The sequence below is a fragment of the Bombyx mandarina genome, chromosome 24 (genome assembly GCF_030267445.1).
Source record: "Bombyx mandarina strain Sakado chromosome 24, ASM3026744v2".
NCBI lineage: Eukaryota > Metazoa > Arthropoda > Insecta > Lepidoptera > Bombycidae > Bombyx > Bombyx mandarina.
In genome coordinates this window covers 11,778,211-11,793,486 of record NC_143230.1, presented here as the reverse complement: position 1 = coordinate 11,793,486, position 15,276 = coordinate 11,778,211, and the positions used below count along the sequence as shown (strand labels likewise).

Genomic DNA, 15,276 nt, shown 5'->3' with positions numbered 1-15,276 from the left:
TATGTGCAAATATGATATGATTTAGATGTGTGAAATCTAAGACAAGTTCGTGCTTCGAATTTGCCAAGTAAACGATATGATGATTTTTAAAAGTTGCTACACTGATTTTATAAAGTTGTCGTTCGTCGCAAAACATAAAGATATGGCGTAGTACAGTGCCATCTGCCCATTTCTAGCATGCTAAATGTTATTGTATTTTGAGTACGTGTTTTTCTTAGACTATTACAATTTATTTTAATTGTTTTGCTGACTCTAAAGTCCATAACACACTACCGCAGCGCACCTCAAGGAAGGTGCGCCGCACCATTTGAATCACTTTCACTTGAGAGTGATTCAAATTTTAAACTTATCAAGGGAACGCGTGAAAAAAAAACACCTACAGAACATTTATTCATTAATTACAAACGTCATTCCTTGTGACTTCCTCTCTAAAATCACTTAATTATTAAATATTTAACTAATTTACAATAGTGTTTTACTCACTGCGGAATAAAACTATTTTATTTAAATAGTTCCGAAGAGATTTTATCAGTAGCCTTTTTCCCGAAATATCTAAACAGAATGTCTAAATATGTTTTGATGACATATTTTAAAGAGGTATTTATGATTAGTGTCATAATCAATAGATTCCGACCGAAAAATGGTGTCCGATTTTTCGGATGAGGGCTCCATAATGAATTTAAATATATATAGATAATAGTTTTGGGGCATCGACTTTCTTGGGATCCTATAAAATACGTTTTAATTATTATTTTTGTATGTTTTAAGCATGATAAAATATGAAATTTTATATAAGCAATCATATTAAATCGATATCAAAGTCAATAAATAATGTACAACCCAAAACAGACGGCCGAACTGACGTGACAATGACATTTGGCGCGCTAAACATGGCGGATTTTCGGCCTCATTAGACGGAGACGGAGACATTTACGTATATTCATGTTTCATTTTATGTACGCACTGAATGTATTTATTATTTATTATTTATTTATTATGTGTGTGCCTTCAAAATGGGTGCTATTTATATAAGCAATTGTACGTATAGAATAATATGTCCTGTCCCTACTATATAGGTCTATGATTATCTGGTTGTATAATATATAATAATATATAATCATTGTGGCGGGAATTCCCGATCCTGCGGACAGAATGGAAAGCAGTCGACGTCGCCCAAAACACGTCATCTCGGATCCGCCCGATCCACTAACGGTGCTTTTAGGCAATTCAAGCACCGGTCACCGTTCTCGTCGAACCCGTCGTTTGCGACGAAGGGCTCGACGAGTAAATTAACTCTCAGACACAGCCCACTGAGTTTCTCGCCGGATCTTCTCAGTGGGTCGCGTTTCCGATCCGGTGGTAGATTCTGCGAAGCACGACTCTTGCTAGGGTTCGTGTTAGCAACGTCATCAGGTTTGAGCCCCGTGAGCTCACCTACAAAAGTTAGGGTTACGCTGACATAGCCTCTCAAGGCTCTCAGCTTAGGTAGGAAAAAAAAAAAAAAAAAAAAAAGTGGCGGGTAGCCATCACAGAACACAAAATATTTGAAAGATGCCTGAATCTCGCTTACGATCAGCTTGCATTTAAATAAGTTACGAACAACAACATTCGGACTACAAATGTCGGAAATGCAATAAAGTATCGACATATTATATCGTATCGATATGTTTTGAAAAACAATATCGATACATAACATAACATAACAATATCGATTTTTACTAAAAAATATTGGTATATCGGTATCACCTGACGCTAAAAAATAATTTATTTGGCCTAATCTACTTCAATCATCTTACATTACTAGATAAATACTAATCATTAGAAATAGTTTTTTTTTTTTTTTTTAATTTGTTACATGGCAATCTTTTAAGAAGATGTTAGTATCAAAAAAGCATTTCTAATTAGGATTATAAATGTTTATTGGTTTATCTATCGATTCTTATACCATTTTGATATTTGAAATTTTATATCGATTAAATCAATATTTCGAAATATTGAATATCGATACATTGAAAAAATAATATCGATATATCGATACCTTTTCCATATGCCTAATTCGGACAGTCGGTCTACCGAGTAATTCATTACACTCGCCCGTTGGAAGATCTTCCCTTTGTCTCCCCCCTTGTACTCTCTGGAACATTATCCGTATACCGATATGAGGGGACAGTATAGTTACCAATAAGCGCCTCCCCTCTGTTGGCGACGTCGTCGATGCGTCCCTTGTTGGCCGCCAGCTCAGACTCGAAGGCGGCGTGCCTCTGTATCTTGGATTGCAGGTTGGACAGTTCTCTGTGGGACAACACCAACACTCAATCATCAACGTTTACGTACTAAGGCCGCCGTGGCATAATGAGCGAGACTTCGGGTTTTTTGGAACGAAGTTCCTAATGGGACGATGCGGAGAGGTACCCTAACCGGGAAAAAACGTCCGTAACGTAAGATTTTTATTATTTATGTATAGTCTTAGTATTATGGCTATACAGTGTCTGATGTATAGTCTACGTGATGACGGTTATTATTATTTTTATTTTTATTACTTAGATTTTAGAGATATTCCTTCACCGTGGAAGTCAATCGTGAGCATTTGTGGAGTACGTATTTCATTAGAAAAATTGGTACCCGCCTGCGGGATTCGAACACCGGTGCATCGCTACATACGAATACACCGGACGTCTTATCCTTTAGGCCACGACGGAGCTCCGCCGTAATGTCAAATCAGCAAGTGTTTGATGGCGCCAGGACGACCCCGCCCCCCCTCTCCTGGCACCCACTCAGCTCGAACGCGAGCGGGAACTGAGATATTGTTTTTTTTTATTTATTGCTTAGATGGCTGGACGAGCTCACTATCCCACCTGGTGTTAAGTGGTTACTGGAGCCCATAGACATCTACAACGTAAATGCGCCACCCACCTTGAGATATAAGTTCTAAGGTCCCAGTATAGTTACAACGGCTGCCCCGCCCTTCAGACCGAAACGCATTACTGCTTCACGGCAGAAACAGGCGGAGTGATGGTACCTACCCGTGCGAGGCTTGTGGAGAGTATTAAGCGGTAGGCAGCGGCTTGGCTCTGCCCCCGGCATTGCTGAAGTCCATGGGCGACGGTAACCACTCACCACCAGGTGGGCCGTATGCCCGTCTGCCTTCAAAGGCAATAAAAAAAAAAACAAGAGGTCCTACCACCAGTAATAAGAGTGAAGTGAGTTCCATACCTGTAATTCTGGTCGTTGGCGATCTGCATCTTGAGCGCGATCCACTCCCTCTCGTGCTGCAGGTCCTGTAGGAACTGGTGCAGCTGCCTGGACTGCTGCAGCACGTCTCCGCGCGACTTACACGACTCCTGGACGTAACAAGAGTAATTCGATTCTAACATGATCAAAGATGTGAATGTACTTATGGAAGGCAATATTGAAAATACTATCGGCGCAAGTACCTACTTATTGTAAAAATAATAATGATTGAATGTGATCATCGGATCATCTGATCATCAATTAATTACTTTGTGTTTATTACGATGAGAAATTGCAGCAATGACGTCACACTTTTTAAAAACATTACAGAGGTTTCTCCTCCTTCATATATAAAATTGAATTGCTGTTCGTTAGTCTCGCTAAAACTCGAGAACGGCTGGACCGATTTGACTAATTTTGGTCTTGAATTATTTGTGGAAGTCCAGAGAAGGTTTAAAAGGTAGATAAATATGAAAATGCTCGGAATTAAATGAAAATAACAATTTTGTTTTTCCTTTGAGGTGTCCCCCGTCGGACGGATTCCTTTTGTTTGTTTTAAGTTTATTTTATACAAAAGTTGAGATCTTTTATTTATCGATTGAGGCACTACGAAGTCGGTCGGGACAGCTGGTTGAAAATATAAACATAGATTTATTGTAACAAATTTTAGTCTGTTTTTATTGTGATTCTGATGCATCCAGTGTTAAAGAAAAGTTCCCCCTTCCAGAAGCAATTGAGCATTCCTTCACTGTTCCCACCAAAACTAATGAAGTGGATTCAGTGGACCATTTAAATGAGTTCTTCAGACAACATTACACCGTTATCCTCGTCGGATTATTACTGACCTTGAGTCTGTCGGCCCTGCGGAGGACGTCGTCCACCCTGACCCTCAGGGGGTGGTCCTTCAAGCCCTCGGCGCTTTTCCTCAGTTCGTCGACGCGGCAGATCTGGCTCTCCAGCAGCTTGCTGAACTCAGCGTGCTTACGGATGAGGGTCTCGACGGCTGCGCATCAAACACAGACGATTTAATAAAGCTAAAGTGAGTGAGGAGTATTCTCCGAAGCTAATAAAAGCGTATTAAAAAATAAAACCCGCAATATTATAATTTGCGCTTGAAGCAATTATGTGTTTCAGTAAAAACTGAGACTCGGAACTCATGTCCCAAGATTGGGAGGTGGGGGGTGGCTATTTTCGAGGGTGTCGGTATGTGGGGGGGAGTCCTTGAAGCGGATGCAGCTTACCGTCCAAGTTCTCTCCCAAGTCGTCATTGTTCAAGAAGGCCTCCTTAGTCGAGAGCCAGTCTTCGATCTGTCTCGCTTGCTCCTTCAGTAGCTGCAACTGGTGCGCCTGGGACAGATAGCTTTAAGTTTAATTTGGGTGTAATAATATACAGTCCTTCTCTTTCTCACACAGTAGTAGAACTACCATTTAGCTCTTTTTTCTCCCTAAGCTGATAACCTTGAGAGGCTATTTCAGCGCAAGCTTAACTAGTAGGTGAGCTCACGGGGCTCAAACCTGACAACGTTGCTAACACGAACCCTAGCAAGAGACGTGCTTCGCAGAATCTACCACCGGATCGGAAACGCGACCCACTGAGAAGATCCGGCGAGAAACTCAGTGGGCTGTGTCTGAGGGTTAATTCACTCGTCGAGCCCCCGAGACCGGTGCTTGTGGTACCTAAAAGCACCGTTAGTGGATCGGGAGGATCCGTAATGACGTGATTCAGCTCAGCACTGTATCAGACCAGCAAGACGTCCGGGTTCGAAAGAAATGTTACTTTGTAGTGAGGGGTAGATATCTCAGGGGTATTTTTATTCAATAAAACTATATGGGTTAGTCACTAGTATCGAATTTCGAATTCTAATCTTTCTTAAAAACAAACAATTTTCGATTTAAAAGGATAATTACAACAAGACGCGGAGGCACGCTACTCACACTCAAAACGTAAGCGCCCGGAACATAGATTATACACTTCTCTATCAAAAGAGGAACATAGATACTAAACACTATGTATATCGAGCGGGCATGCGGCCGCGAGAGTGACGTACAGGTCGGTTTTACTGGTGGTAGGACCTCTCGTGTGTCCGCGCGGGTAGGTACCACCGCCCCGCCTATTTCTCCCGTGAAGCAGTAATGCGTTTCTGTTTGAAGGGCGCGGCAGCCGTTGTAACTATACTCGAGACCTTAGAACTTATATCTCAAGGTGGGTGGCGCATTTACGTCGTAGATGTCTATGGGCTCCAGTATCCACTTAACACCAGATGGGCTGTGAGTTCGTCCACTCATCTAAGCAATAAAAAAAAAAGTTTTAATACAATTGGGATCCTCATGCCTCAAGATCGGTGGGCCCCAATACTTTGCTCATTTCTAGAGATTGTTCAAATTTGCAGGAAGAAACTGTAATTACATAGATATAAACGGAAGCTTTACCTGAGTCAAATTCTCCTTCCTCTTCAGCCAGGCTTGGTCGAGGGTGGTGGAGAGGTGTTCGACTTTCTTAAGCTTCTCCGGCGTTTGCTCCGCCTCCTTCTTCAGCGAGGCTATGGCTTTCTGGCGGTTGTCGATTTCAGCCTGGGAGGAGACAGGACATTATTGACAAAAGACAGCGGACTGTCAGTGTGCAAGATAGTACAGTGGGGGAATGGTTAGGATCTTCCACCAGCGTCACTTGTCGGGCTATGCCAGCGATGGTTGCAGCCATGCGGCTACTATGGAGGGTAGAGGAAAGAAGCACCATCTTGTATAGGGGACAAGTTGTTTAAGTGTCCATCTGTAAATAGCAAGTTGTTGTTGGAAGACTCACCGACATAGCGCTAGTGTAGGAAGTGGAAACGATATGAATATAGCAGTTTTAAAAGGAGTCAAGTGTGCTGGGTTAATGTGGAGTGTGCTAGTTTATGACGCTGTTTTTAAAATCTCTCCAAGCTCAAAAAAAGTAGTGTCGTTTTAAAAAACATTTCATTTTTCTTTTTTTTTTAAAGGGATTTTATGACCTGGTAACTGAAACCTTTAAGTCATGTCTTATTTTAATTTATATTCATATTTTTATGAAAAATGATATTATGGAGTGAAATGAAATGAAGATGATTAATTTGAGACGTTAATTAACTGGGATGAAATTAAATGAGATGATACGGGATGAAATATAATCTCAGTAAAATGGTGGTCATTTACTAAGATTCTTTCAGTGGACTTTTTGGAGGATCCCGAGAAGTTACGTCCAGCGGCTTTATTTCATTTTCTTTCACAGATATTAAACAGTTAATAAACCACCATTATTACACATTTAAACCCGAAGAAACACTAAATAGACAAAATAAAACAAATCACACAACTTCCCTCCTCGCGTTCCCGCCAAAAAGTCCTTTCATTTTTCTTATACAGTGTTATGCATTTTGAATTTAATTCGGGTAATAGCGTTCTCCTTATATTATTAACAAACTCTAATATGGTGTTTCTTAAATGAAAGGCGAACAATAATAGGGTGCGGGAGACCGCGAAACCTATGTTTAAAATCTAATCTCCGGTACCTTCTTCTCGTCGTGAAGCTCCAGCAAGGCCTGAGCTTCTGCCATCGTCTCCGGGTCCTCGACTTCGTCCATCTGCTTCACGGCTTCCGACACCCAGACTTCCAATTCCTGAGGAACATTTACAGTATTGAGTTTGAGTCGGTTGACCCAAGTCAAGTTTGATTACATACGCTAGAACCGTGCATCGTTATGCGTGAGGTCATGCGTTATCTAAGCAATAAAAAAAAACTGGTCAGCGCATGGGGCTTTGGCCAGCAGGTCTTTTACCATCGACACTACCCTGAACAAAAAGTTTCTTCATAAGCTCTGCTGGCCGTCGCGATACGTGTCCAAAATATCGGAGTAACCTGTACTGCACTGTCGGTTAAATCAATAGATGAGCACTTTACAAACCTTTAAGTTCTCATCGAATTTATGTTCGTTGATGGCCGCGTCTAGCAGCGCGGTTCTCCTCTCAGCCAACTTCTGCAGGTTGTCCCAGCCCTCGCGCAAGTTGCGGAGACTCTCCTCTATGTCTTTAGCGTGCTCTGGGTGTCTGGCAAACGATACAAAGTTGTTACGCCGGTAAGAGTAACGCCATCGAACGAATATCGAAGGATCTAGTGGAACTTAGAACGCTCGAGAAGTACAACGCCATCTATTGTCAGACAGCGGAAACACAGTACTAGAGATGTGTGGAATATTTTCGATAATTCTAGGGATGTGGTATCGACTATAAAAGCGTTGTAGGGATAGCACGCAGTCAGAACGAGGACACAACCTCGTCCGAGGACTCGTCCTCTTACGACAGCGAATCCTCAGTCTCGTCCCACTCCACCTCTAAGAGTGTGGAAAGAACCTCCCCAAAAAAGAAACCAATTCCTAAACCTAGGAGGAGTCTAGGGATGGTGGAGGTCCACCCAGTAAAACAGCTGCGTACTCCTCCTCGGTCCCCTTCTCCAGCCATTTCTCCCATTCCGTCGGTTAGACGTAGGGGTGCCCCCACCTTAAGCAGCACGGTGGGCAATCTAGAATCAACTAGATATATGGACCTTGAGTCTACCGCCTCCCACCCTAAAATTACACCCAATCCCATTCCATCTCCAGTACCTTCCACCTCCTATGCTGCAATAGCAGCAACTCAAAAGCCATCGACCACGACTCATAGACCAGAGTTAACCAAGTCCCCTGCTCCAGGAGGGATCCGTGCTAACGAGGCACCCCGCCGCCACCCACCTATTATGGTGGAAGCGCTCCCGAACTGGTCTCGCCACATGGCGGCCATAAGGGAGCGCTTGGGGCGGGTCCCGTCTGTGCGACCCTATGGAACAGGGTTTAGATTTCTGCCCGCGTCGGCAGAAGAATACAGGGTGGTTCAAGCCTACCTCGCGGGGGCCTCCTCCGCGGACAGCGCCGTAAAGTGGTACTGTTATGCGTTAGAGGAGGACATCCCCGCGAGGGTGGCGATTCGAGGCCTGCCCGCTGACACCGACGCGGCAGAAATCATAAACGCCCTAAAGGAGCTGGGGTTCCCGGCCCGCTACGCCCGGTGCATAAGGGCAAAGAGAGGGAGGCCGGGTTGCGTATTTTTCGTAACCCTTGACCACCTCTCGAAGGAAGGCCTCGCCCGCTTGTACGCAGTTGAAGAACTGCTGTACCTGCCGGGGGTGGCAATTGAGGGATGGCGACCAAACCGTGGGCCGGCGCAATGTCATCGCTGCCAGGCCTTTAGTCATGCCTCCACCAATTGCCACCGAGCGGTCCGCTGCGTTCGATGTGCGGGTGATCACATCGTGGCGGACTGCCCGAGGCCTCGGGACGGGCCCTTCACCTGCGCCAACTGTGGGAAGGACCATGCCGCCGTTGACAAACGATGTGCGGTCTACCGCAGGAAGGCGCGGATGTTGGGAGTTACCGTCCCTCCCCCTGTGCCACCGGCACCGCGTGCCCGGGGATCCCAAACTCCCGCAGTACCACCACTACGGCCAGTGCCATCATCGGCAGCCGTTAATCAAGTCCCAGCCCCGCCGGCTGTCTCAATCAAGGGTAAGGGTAAAGGGAAATCGACCCAAGCCCCAACTCTCTCCATACCAGCTCAACGTTCCAACGTAGTGGAAGCGGCTCCATCTGCCTCCACGTTGATGGCACCGGCTAATGACATGAGACCGGCTGCTAGACCCCAACCCGTAACACGAACCAACCCCCTAAAAACAAAAAACAAAAACAAAAAGAAAAAACAAAAAACTAAGGAAAAAAAGCGGGCACTAAAACTAGCCGCCAATCCCCCAATAGTACACCAAGAGAGAACGGCCCCTATGGTGGAAGAGGAACCAATGGAGGTCCTCGAATCCGAGGCTATCCCCACTTCCTCTGCACCGATCAACCAGGGAAAGAACCAAGTAAGTACCACGCCATTACAGATACCAGAACCGGATAACACTCAGCCCCCACTACCACCCCGCCCGCAGAGAGAGCGGCGCAGCGGCCGACAGGACACGCAGCCTGCCGGCTTCGCTGCCTGGCTCCTCTCCCTGTGGGAGAAACTGTCCGAGGTGATCTCCGGAGTGATCCGTGAGATCGCCTCGGGAGCCAGTCCCTTCGGGGCCTTGCTCGCGGGGTTCTACCGGATGATTGCGCAGCTCAATGGCTAGCCAGGAGCTGCGCATCATCTACTGGAACCCCGACGGGATAGGGTCCCGGAGGTCGGAGCTCATCCGACTCGCCCAGGAGTATGACCCGCAGGTTATCCTCCTGGGCGAGACCAAGCTCAAACCTCGACAAGATTTTAGGATGCCCAACTACTTCGTGTACCGACGGGACGAACTGACCTCCAACGGGCGCCCGTTCAGGGGCACTGCGGCGCTCGTCAGGAGGGACGTGGTGCACGAGGAGCTTGAGCTACTGACCTTCGCCTCTACCAGAACGGTCGGGGTGAGGGTCCACGTACCGGGGGCCGAATTGCGGATTTATGCCGCGTATCGACCCCCGGGTCCTGATTTTGTCGAGGACGATATTAGACGGGCCTTGAACCATGATCGCCATCCGGCCTTGGTGGTCGGGGACCTCAATGCGAAACATGTCGCTTGGGGCTCCCGAATCATCACGCCGCCCGGAAGGCGATTGTACGAGGATGCCGAAAGGGGGGACTACTGCGTGGTCGGCCCCAACGAACCCACACACGTTCCAACGTTGGCCCGGTACCAACCGGACGTATTGGACGTGTGTGTTCACAAGGGGCTACAGTGCCCTCTAGCGATAGAGGCGCTGTACGACCTGAGTACCCCTCACCTACCGATCTTGGTCACGGTGGGTTTGGGGCTCACTCGGGTCGCGACTTCCCCTCTCAGGCCTAGGGTCGACTGGCAGTCCTTTACGGGACTGCTGGCCGACCAATCCTTGTTTCAAGACCCGTCTACCCCTGATGAGGTCGACACGGCGGCTTCCCGTCTCGTCGACACCACCAGGGGAGCCCTGGACCAAGTGACGACTCTGGTACCCAGCGGGGGGCCCAGAGCGGAACTCCCGGTGCACTTCAAGACGTTAATTCGTCGGAAGAGGGCACTGAGGAGGCTCTGGGCGACATCTAGGTGTCCCAGGATTAAGCGCGAGCTCAACCGACTTGAGGGGGAGCTGGCGACTAAGATGCGGACTTACCGGGGTGATTCCTGGGAGGGGGGACTGTTGGACGCGTCCGACGACCGTACGATGGCCCCCCTTCACCGCATCTGTCGCCGGCTCACCAACAAGCCTTCCCCCACTTGCCCCTTGGAGGACGAGGGGGGAAGACGGTGTTTTACACCGTTGGCTCGTGCCGAAGTCCTGGCCAACTCGCTGGAGCGGCAGTTCACTCCGAATGTCTCTGCACCCTCGATGGCTGCATTCCATCGCGAGGTGTCAGAGGGTGTAATCCAATTCCTCAAACCGGAATCGCCGGGAGTCGAGCTGGGAGATGACGACTTAGTCACTCCCAGCGAGGTGCGCCTCCTCATCAAGTTGATGAAGAGGCGCAAAGCCCCCGGCGAGGACGGTATTCCTCCCCTCGCCCTGCAAAACCTCCCTCCCTCAATCGTGTCAGCAATGACACGATTGTTTAATTCCATTCTCCGGGTAGGACACTTCCCTGGAACTTGGAAACTGGGCAAGATCATCGTCTTGCCCAAACCCGGCAAGGACAGGAGAAGGCCCTCCAGTTACCGACCGATTACCTTGCTCTCGCACGTGGGCAAGTTGTTCGAGCGGCTGCTCCTGAGGAGAATATCGCCGTATATTCTCCTCAGGCCGGAGCAATTCGGCTTTAGAAGCGGCCACTCGACGACTCTGCAACTGACCCGTGTCCTGCATCACTTGGCGGACCGGCGAAACTCGGGCCAATACACGGTCGCGGTCCTCCTCGATATCGAGAAGGCCTTCGACCGTGTGTGGCACGAGGGGCTGGTCCACAAGCTGCGGGACGCGGTCCTACCGCACGCTCACGTGCGACTGCTCGGGTCGTATCTGGAGGGCAGAACCTTCTTTGTCGCGGTCGAGGGCGCACGGTCTTCCGTGCGTCCCATTACGGCCGGGGTTCCCCAGGGTAGTGTCCTATCACCTATCCTATACGCCCTCTACACTAATGACATCCCCACCCTGGAGGGTCACCTTCGGGCGTGGGAGGAGGACGTGAAGTTGGCCTTGTTCGCTGACGACTCGGCCTACTTCTCGTCCTCCCCGTTCCCCTCTGCAGCCATCATGAGGATGCAGAGGCTTTTGGACATACTGCCCCAGTGGCTGGACCGTTGGAGAGTCGCGGTCAATGTGGGAAAGACCGCGGCCTTACTCTACGGTCCGGTCCGTATCAGAGTCGTCCCAAAGAAACTCAGCCTCCGAGGTGTGAATGTCGAGTTCAGGACCACGGTCCGGTATCTCGGATGCGACATCGACCGCTCTTTGAGCATGGTCGCGCACGTCAACCGAGTCATCGGTCAGGCTCGCGCGGCCATGTTCTTGTTGCGGCCGGTGTTTGCGTCCGGGCTTCCGACCAGGACCAAACTCGCCATTTACAAGACATACGTCCGTTCCCGCCTCACATACGCTGCTGTGGCCTGGTATCACCTGTTGTCGCCGTCCCAGCGATCTAGGTTGCAGGCCCAGCAGAGTCTTTCCCTCCGCATTATCGTCGGGGCCGGGCAGTACGTCAGAAATGACGTTATTGCCCGGGACCTAGGGGTGGAGTCGCTCGTGGAGTTTGCGACTAGGCTCGCCCGTAATATGTACGAGCGAGCCGAAAACGGGCCCCATGAGCATCTCCACAACATAGCCCCGCTGCACGCCAGACCACCGGATGGTACGGCGTTGCCGCGGGAGCTATTGGTACCCCCGACGATCGTTCGGAGATAAAGCTCCTCGCCGGCTGTGAGGCCGGGGAGGACCTATGAGCGCCCCTCTCGGAGCTGAGTTTTATCAGCCTCTAGCCCCACGCCTCTTGCCCGTTTGGCGGGTCCCCCGTATGGGGACCGCGGCTGCACCCCGTAGGTGCAGCCTCATTTCCACGAGGGGCTTTGACCCCACCCCCCACCCCCTTTTGGGATGGGGTGTTCTTACCCGCTACAATCCTCCTCCCCATCAATATTGTATAACGATGGGGAGAGGGGGAGAGGACTGTAGCGTGGAGTGCGGATTCACTCTCTCCCCCATATTAGGTTAGCTAGGTTATGTTAGGTTAAGTTAGATTAGGATTAGTTTAGGTGTGACGGCGCGCGCTGTCCCGGCACTCCACGGAGTGCAGGAACGGCGCGTTGCCGTCACTTAGATGTAAGTTAGATTAAGTTAGGTTTACTTTAGGTTAAGTTAGGTTAAGATGAAATTGTAAATAGTACAGGAAAAAAAAAAAAAAAAAAAAAAAAAAAAAAAAAAAAAAAAAAAAAAAAAAAAAAAAAAAAAAAATTATGGAGGAGAGCAGCAGCCGCCCCCGGAAGAAGAAGGGAAGAAAGAAGAAGAGGAAGAAGAAGTGGAAGAAAGAAGCGAAGAGAGAAGAATGAAGTCGCGCCCACTTCAAATTTCAAGCCTACAAAACACCATCCAGCAGCGCATCACCCCTGCCTCATTAGGCAGGGAGCCACATGTCCGGGCAGAGGGGTTTCCCCGAGGCCCGCTCCGCGCCCCCGCAAGGGGACGCGACGACCCCACGACACGCAGTCAGTCAGTAATCGGAAAAACTCGAAGCGAAACAGCGAACGGATCACCTGAAGAGAATTGAGAATTTTAAAGTGTTTAATAAGGCTTTGTTTTTATTGCCCTTGTAAGCAGACGAGCATACGGCCCACCTGATGGTGAGTGGTTACTGTCGACTATGGACTTCAGCAATGCCCCCTGGCAAAGCCAAGCCGCTACCTACCGCGGTGTTAGGTGTAGGAGCGGCAGGGGTACCTGGTGGCGAGGTCGGTGCCGTCCGCCTGGAGCTCCTGGATCCTGGTGAGCACGGCGGAGGCCTCGGCGGCGCGCGCCAGGTGGCTGCGGCGCAGGAGGTGGGCGGCCTCCAGCTCGCGCCCGCGCTCCGTGCTGCTGAAGATGGCCGCCTTCTTCGAGATACGCTCCGCCGTGTCTTCCACGTCTCTGTAGGGGGAGAGGTGGGGGGTAGTCATATATTAACTTCCAAGCTTCAGTGAGCCCTGTGGTCCGTACCCCGTTTATAGGTCGTCGTGAGCTATTGGACAGCATGTGCTCACAGCGATACTCACGGACATTGGGTTTAAGTTTTATTATGATTATGTTTTTATTGCCCTTGTAGGCAGACGAGCATACGGCTCACCTATTGGTGAGTTGTTACCGTCGCCCATTGACTTTAGCAATACCAGAGCCAAGCCGCTGCCTACTGCTAAGTAATAAAACTCGACAGATCTGTCAATTTGCATAATAACCGGCGATGGCGGATATTGTGTGTCAACTGTGTGAACATTGACATAGCCATTGAACAGGAGAGTCTTGGAACTCATATTTCTCAAGGCGGGCGGTATGAGTTCCGCTGACCTTGGAATACTCGGTGAGATAGTTCATAAATTTAGTCCAGTTAGATGCTGTTACCTGTTAAACGAATGTATCTCGAGGGCGGCGGCCAGGTTGTCCCGGTACCGCTGTAGGGCTCCGCTGAGGGCCGCCCACTTCGACAGGAAGGCGTCGCGGCGCTGCGCCACCGTGGCCGCCTGCTGGGTGGGGCCCTGACACACAACGCAACTCTCAGTATGCTACCTCAACTTGAATGAGGATATGATACTCATCACCTCAAGGAACTATTAATACTTATTCCGAATCGTAAATCACTATTGCGATTTTGATAAATTATTGTATTAAAAAATTCATTAAGAAAAAAAACCAGCATTATAGCAGCGGATGAAAAATTCAATATTTGTAAAATTTACGTACATATGTAACTAATTACTAATACTATATAAACTACTAAACTAGTACTAAAGTAATTACTATATCGTCATGGGTCTATGAGACGTGCGCAAAATATTGTTACGTTAAGAGCAATGCATCTATCGTTCATTAGTAGAAACGAATATCAAAACAACTAGTAAACTCGAGAACGCTCAGAAAGTGCAACGCCATCTATTATCAGATAGCGGAAACGCATGTCGAATTTCTCAGGAATGTACTTGATAAATCTAGGGATGTTGTATCGACTATAAAAGCGTTGTAGAGATGACACGCAGTCATTCAGTAATCGGAACTACTCGAAGCGAAACAGCGAACGGATCACCTGAAGCGAAGCGAAAGAAGAGAATTACGAAGTGTTCTGAAGTCAGTTAAAATTACGTTAAAGATTTCGTCGCACGAATATACAAATACTGGACGAAACGATAGAAGCGACTCCAGAATTATGGCCGCGAACACAATTAGCTCTGTGCTAAATAACTATTGCTACGCCAGTAAGGGTGACGCCATCTATCGCAGAATAGCCGAACGAATATCAAAGGAACTATTGACGTTGAGAGCGCTCGAGAAGTACAACGCCATCTGTTGTCAGATAGCGGAAACACAAATCGAAGCTACTTGACTTGCCCAAAATGTTCTCAATAAATCTAGGGATGTTGTATCGACTACAAAGGCGTTGCAGAGATGACACGAAGGCAGTTGATAATCGGAACTAGGCTCGTTAAGTGTTCTAACTCGTAATTTGTGCTTCGGTAGAATTTTTATTTATCCCGAACCCCAGCGCGTAGCAATATCATTGAGTTTGTGAAGGTCCGTCCCAAGGTCCTTCGAGTTCAAATGAAGGTTCTTTGTCTTGAGGAAAAACGTTAGAGAGAAGAGTTTAAGTAAGCTGTATGCTTGTGCGGTCGTTAGTCCACTGCGCTCAGTGGATCCTGGAGCTATAGCCGTGGGGGGGGGCTACCTGGTTGAGCAGCTTGTCGGCGAGCGCCCGCACGCTGCGCACGCGGCGGTCGTCCACGCGCATGTCGCTGTCCACGTCGTCCAGCTTGCGGAGCAGCGCGCTGCAGTGCTCGTAGTCGCGGCCCAGCTCGTGCGCCTGCACCTGGGGGGCGAGGGGGGGTCA

The 15,276-nt window shown here is 48.6% G+C and overlaps 1 protein-coding gene across 1 annotated transcript in view; it reads right to left on the bottom strand.

Annotated features, from left to right (window-relative positions):
* Window positions 1-15,276, bottom strand: part of kst (spectrin beta chain, non-erythrocytic 5 kst) — a 113,890-nt gene that overhangs the window by 37,054 nt on the left and 61,560 nt on the right. The window contains 10 exon segments of the mRNA XM_089737911.1: window positions 2,180-2,292; window positions 3,214-3,341; window positions 4,077-4,234; window positions 4,473-4,578; window positions 5,662-5,802; window positions 6,762-6,869; window positions 7,155-7,296; window positions 13,146-13,331; window positions 13,800-13,933; window positions 15,115-15,255. Coding sequence (XP_089594037.1) covers window positions 2,180-2,292; window positions 3,214-3,341; window positions 4,077-4,234; window positions 4,473-4,578; window positions 5,662-5,802; window positions 6,762-6,869; window positions 7,155-7,296; window positions 13,146-13,331; window positions 13,800-13,933; window positions 15,115-15,255 — 1,357 coding nt within the window.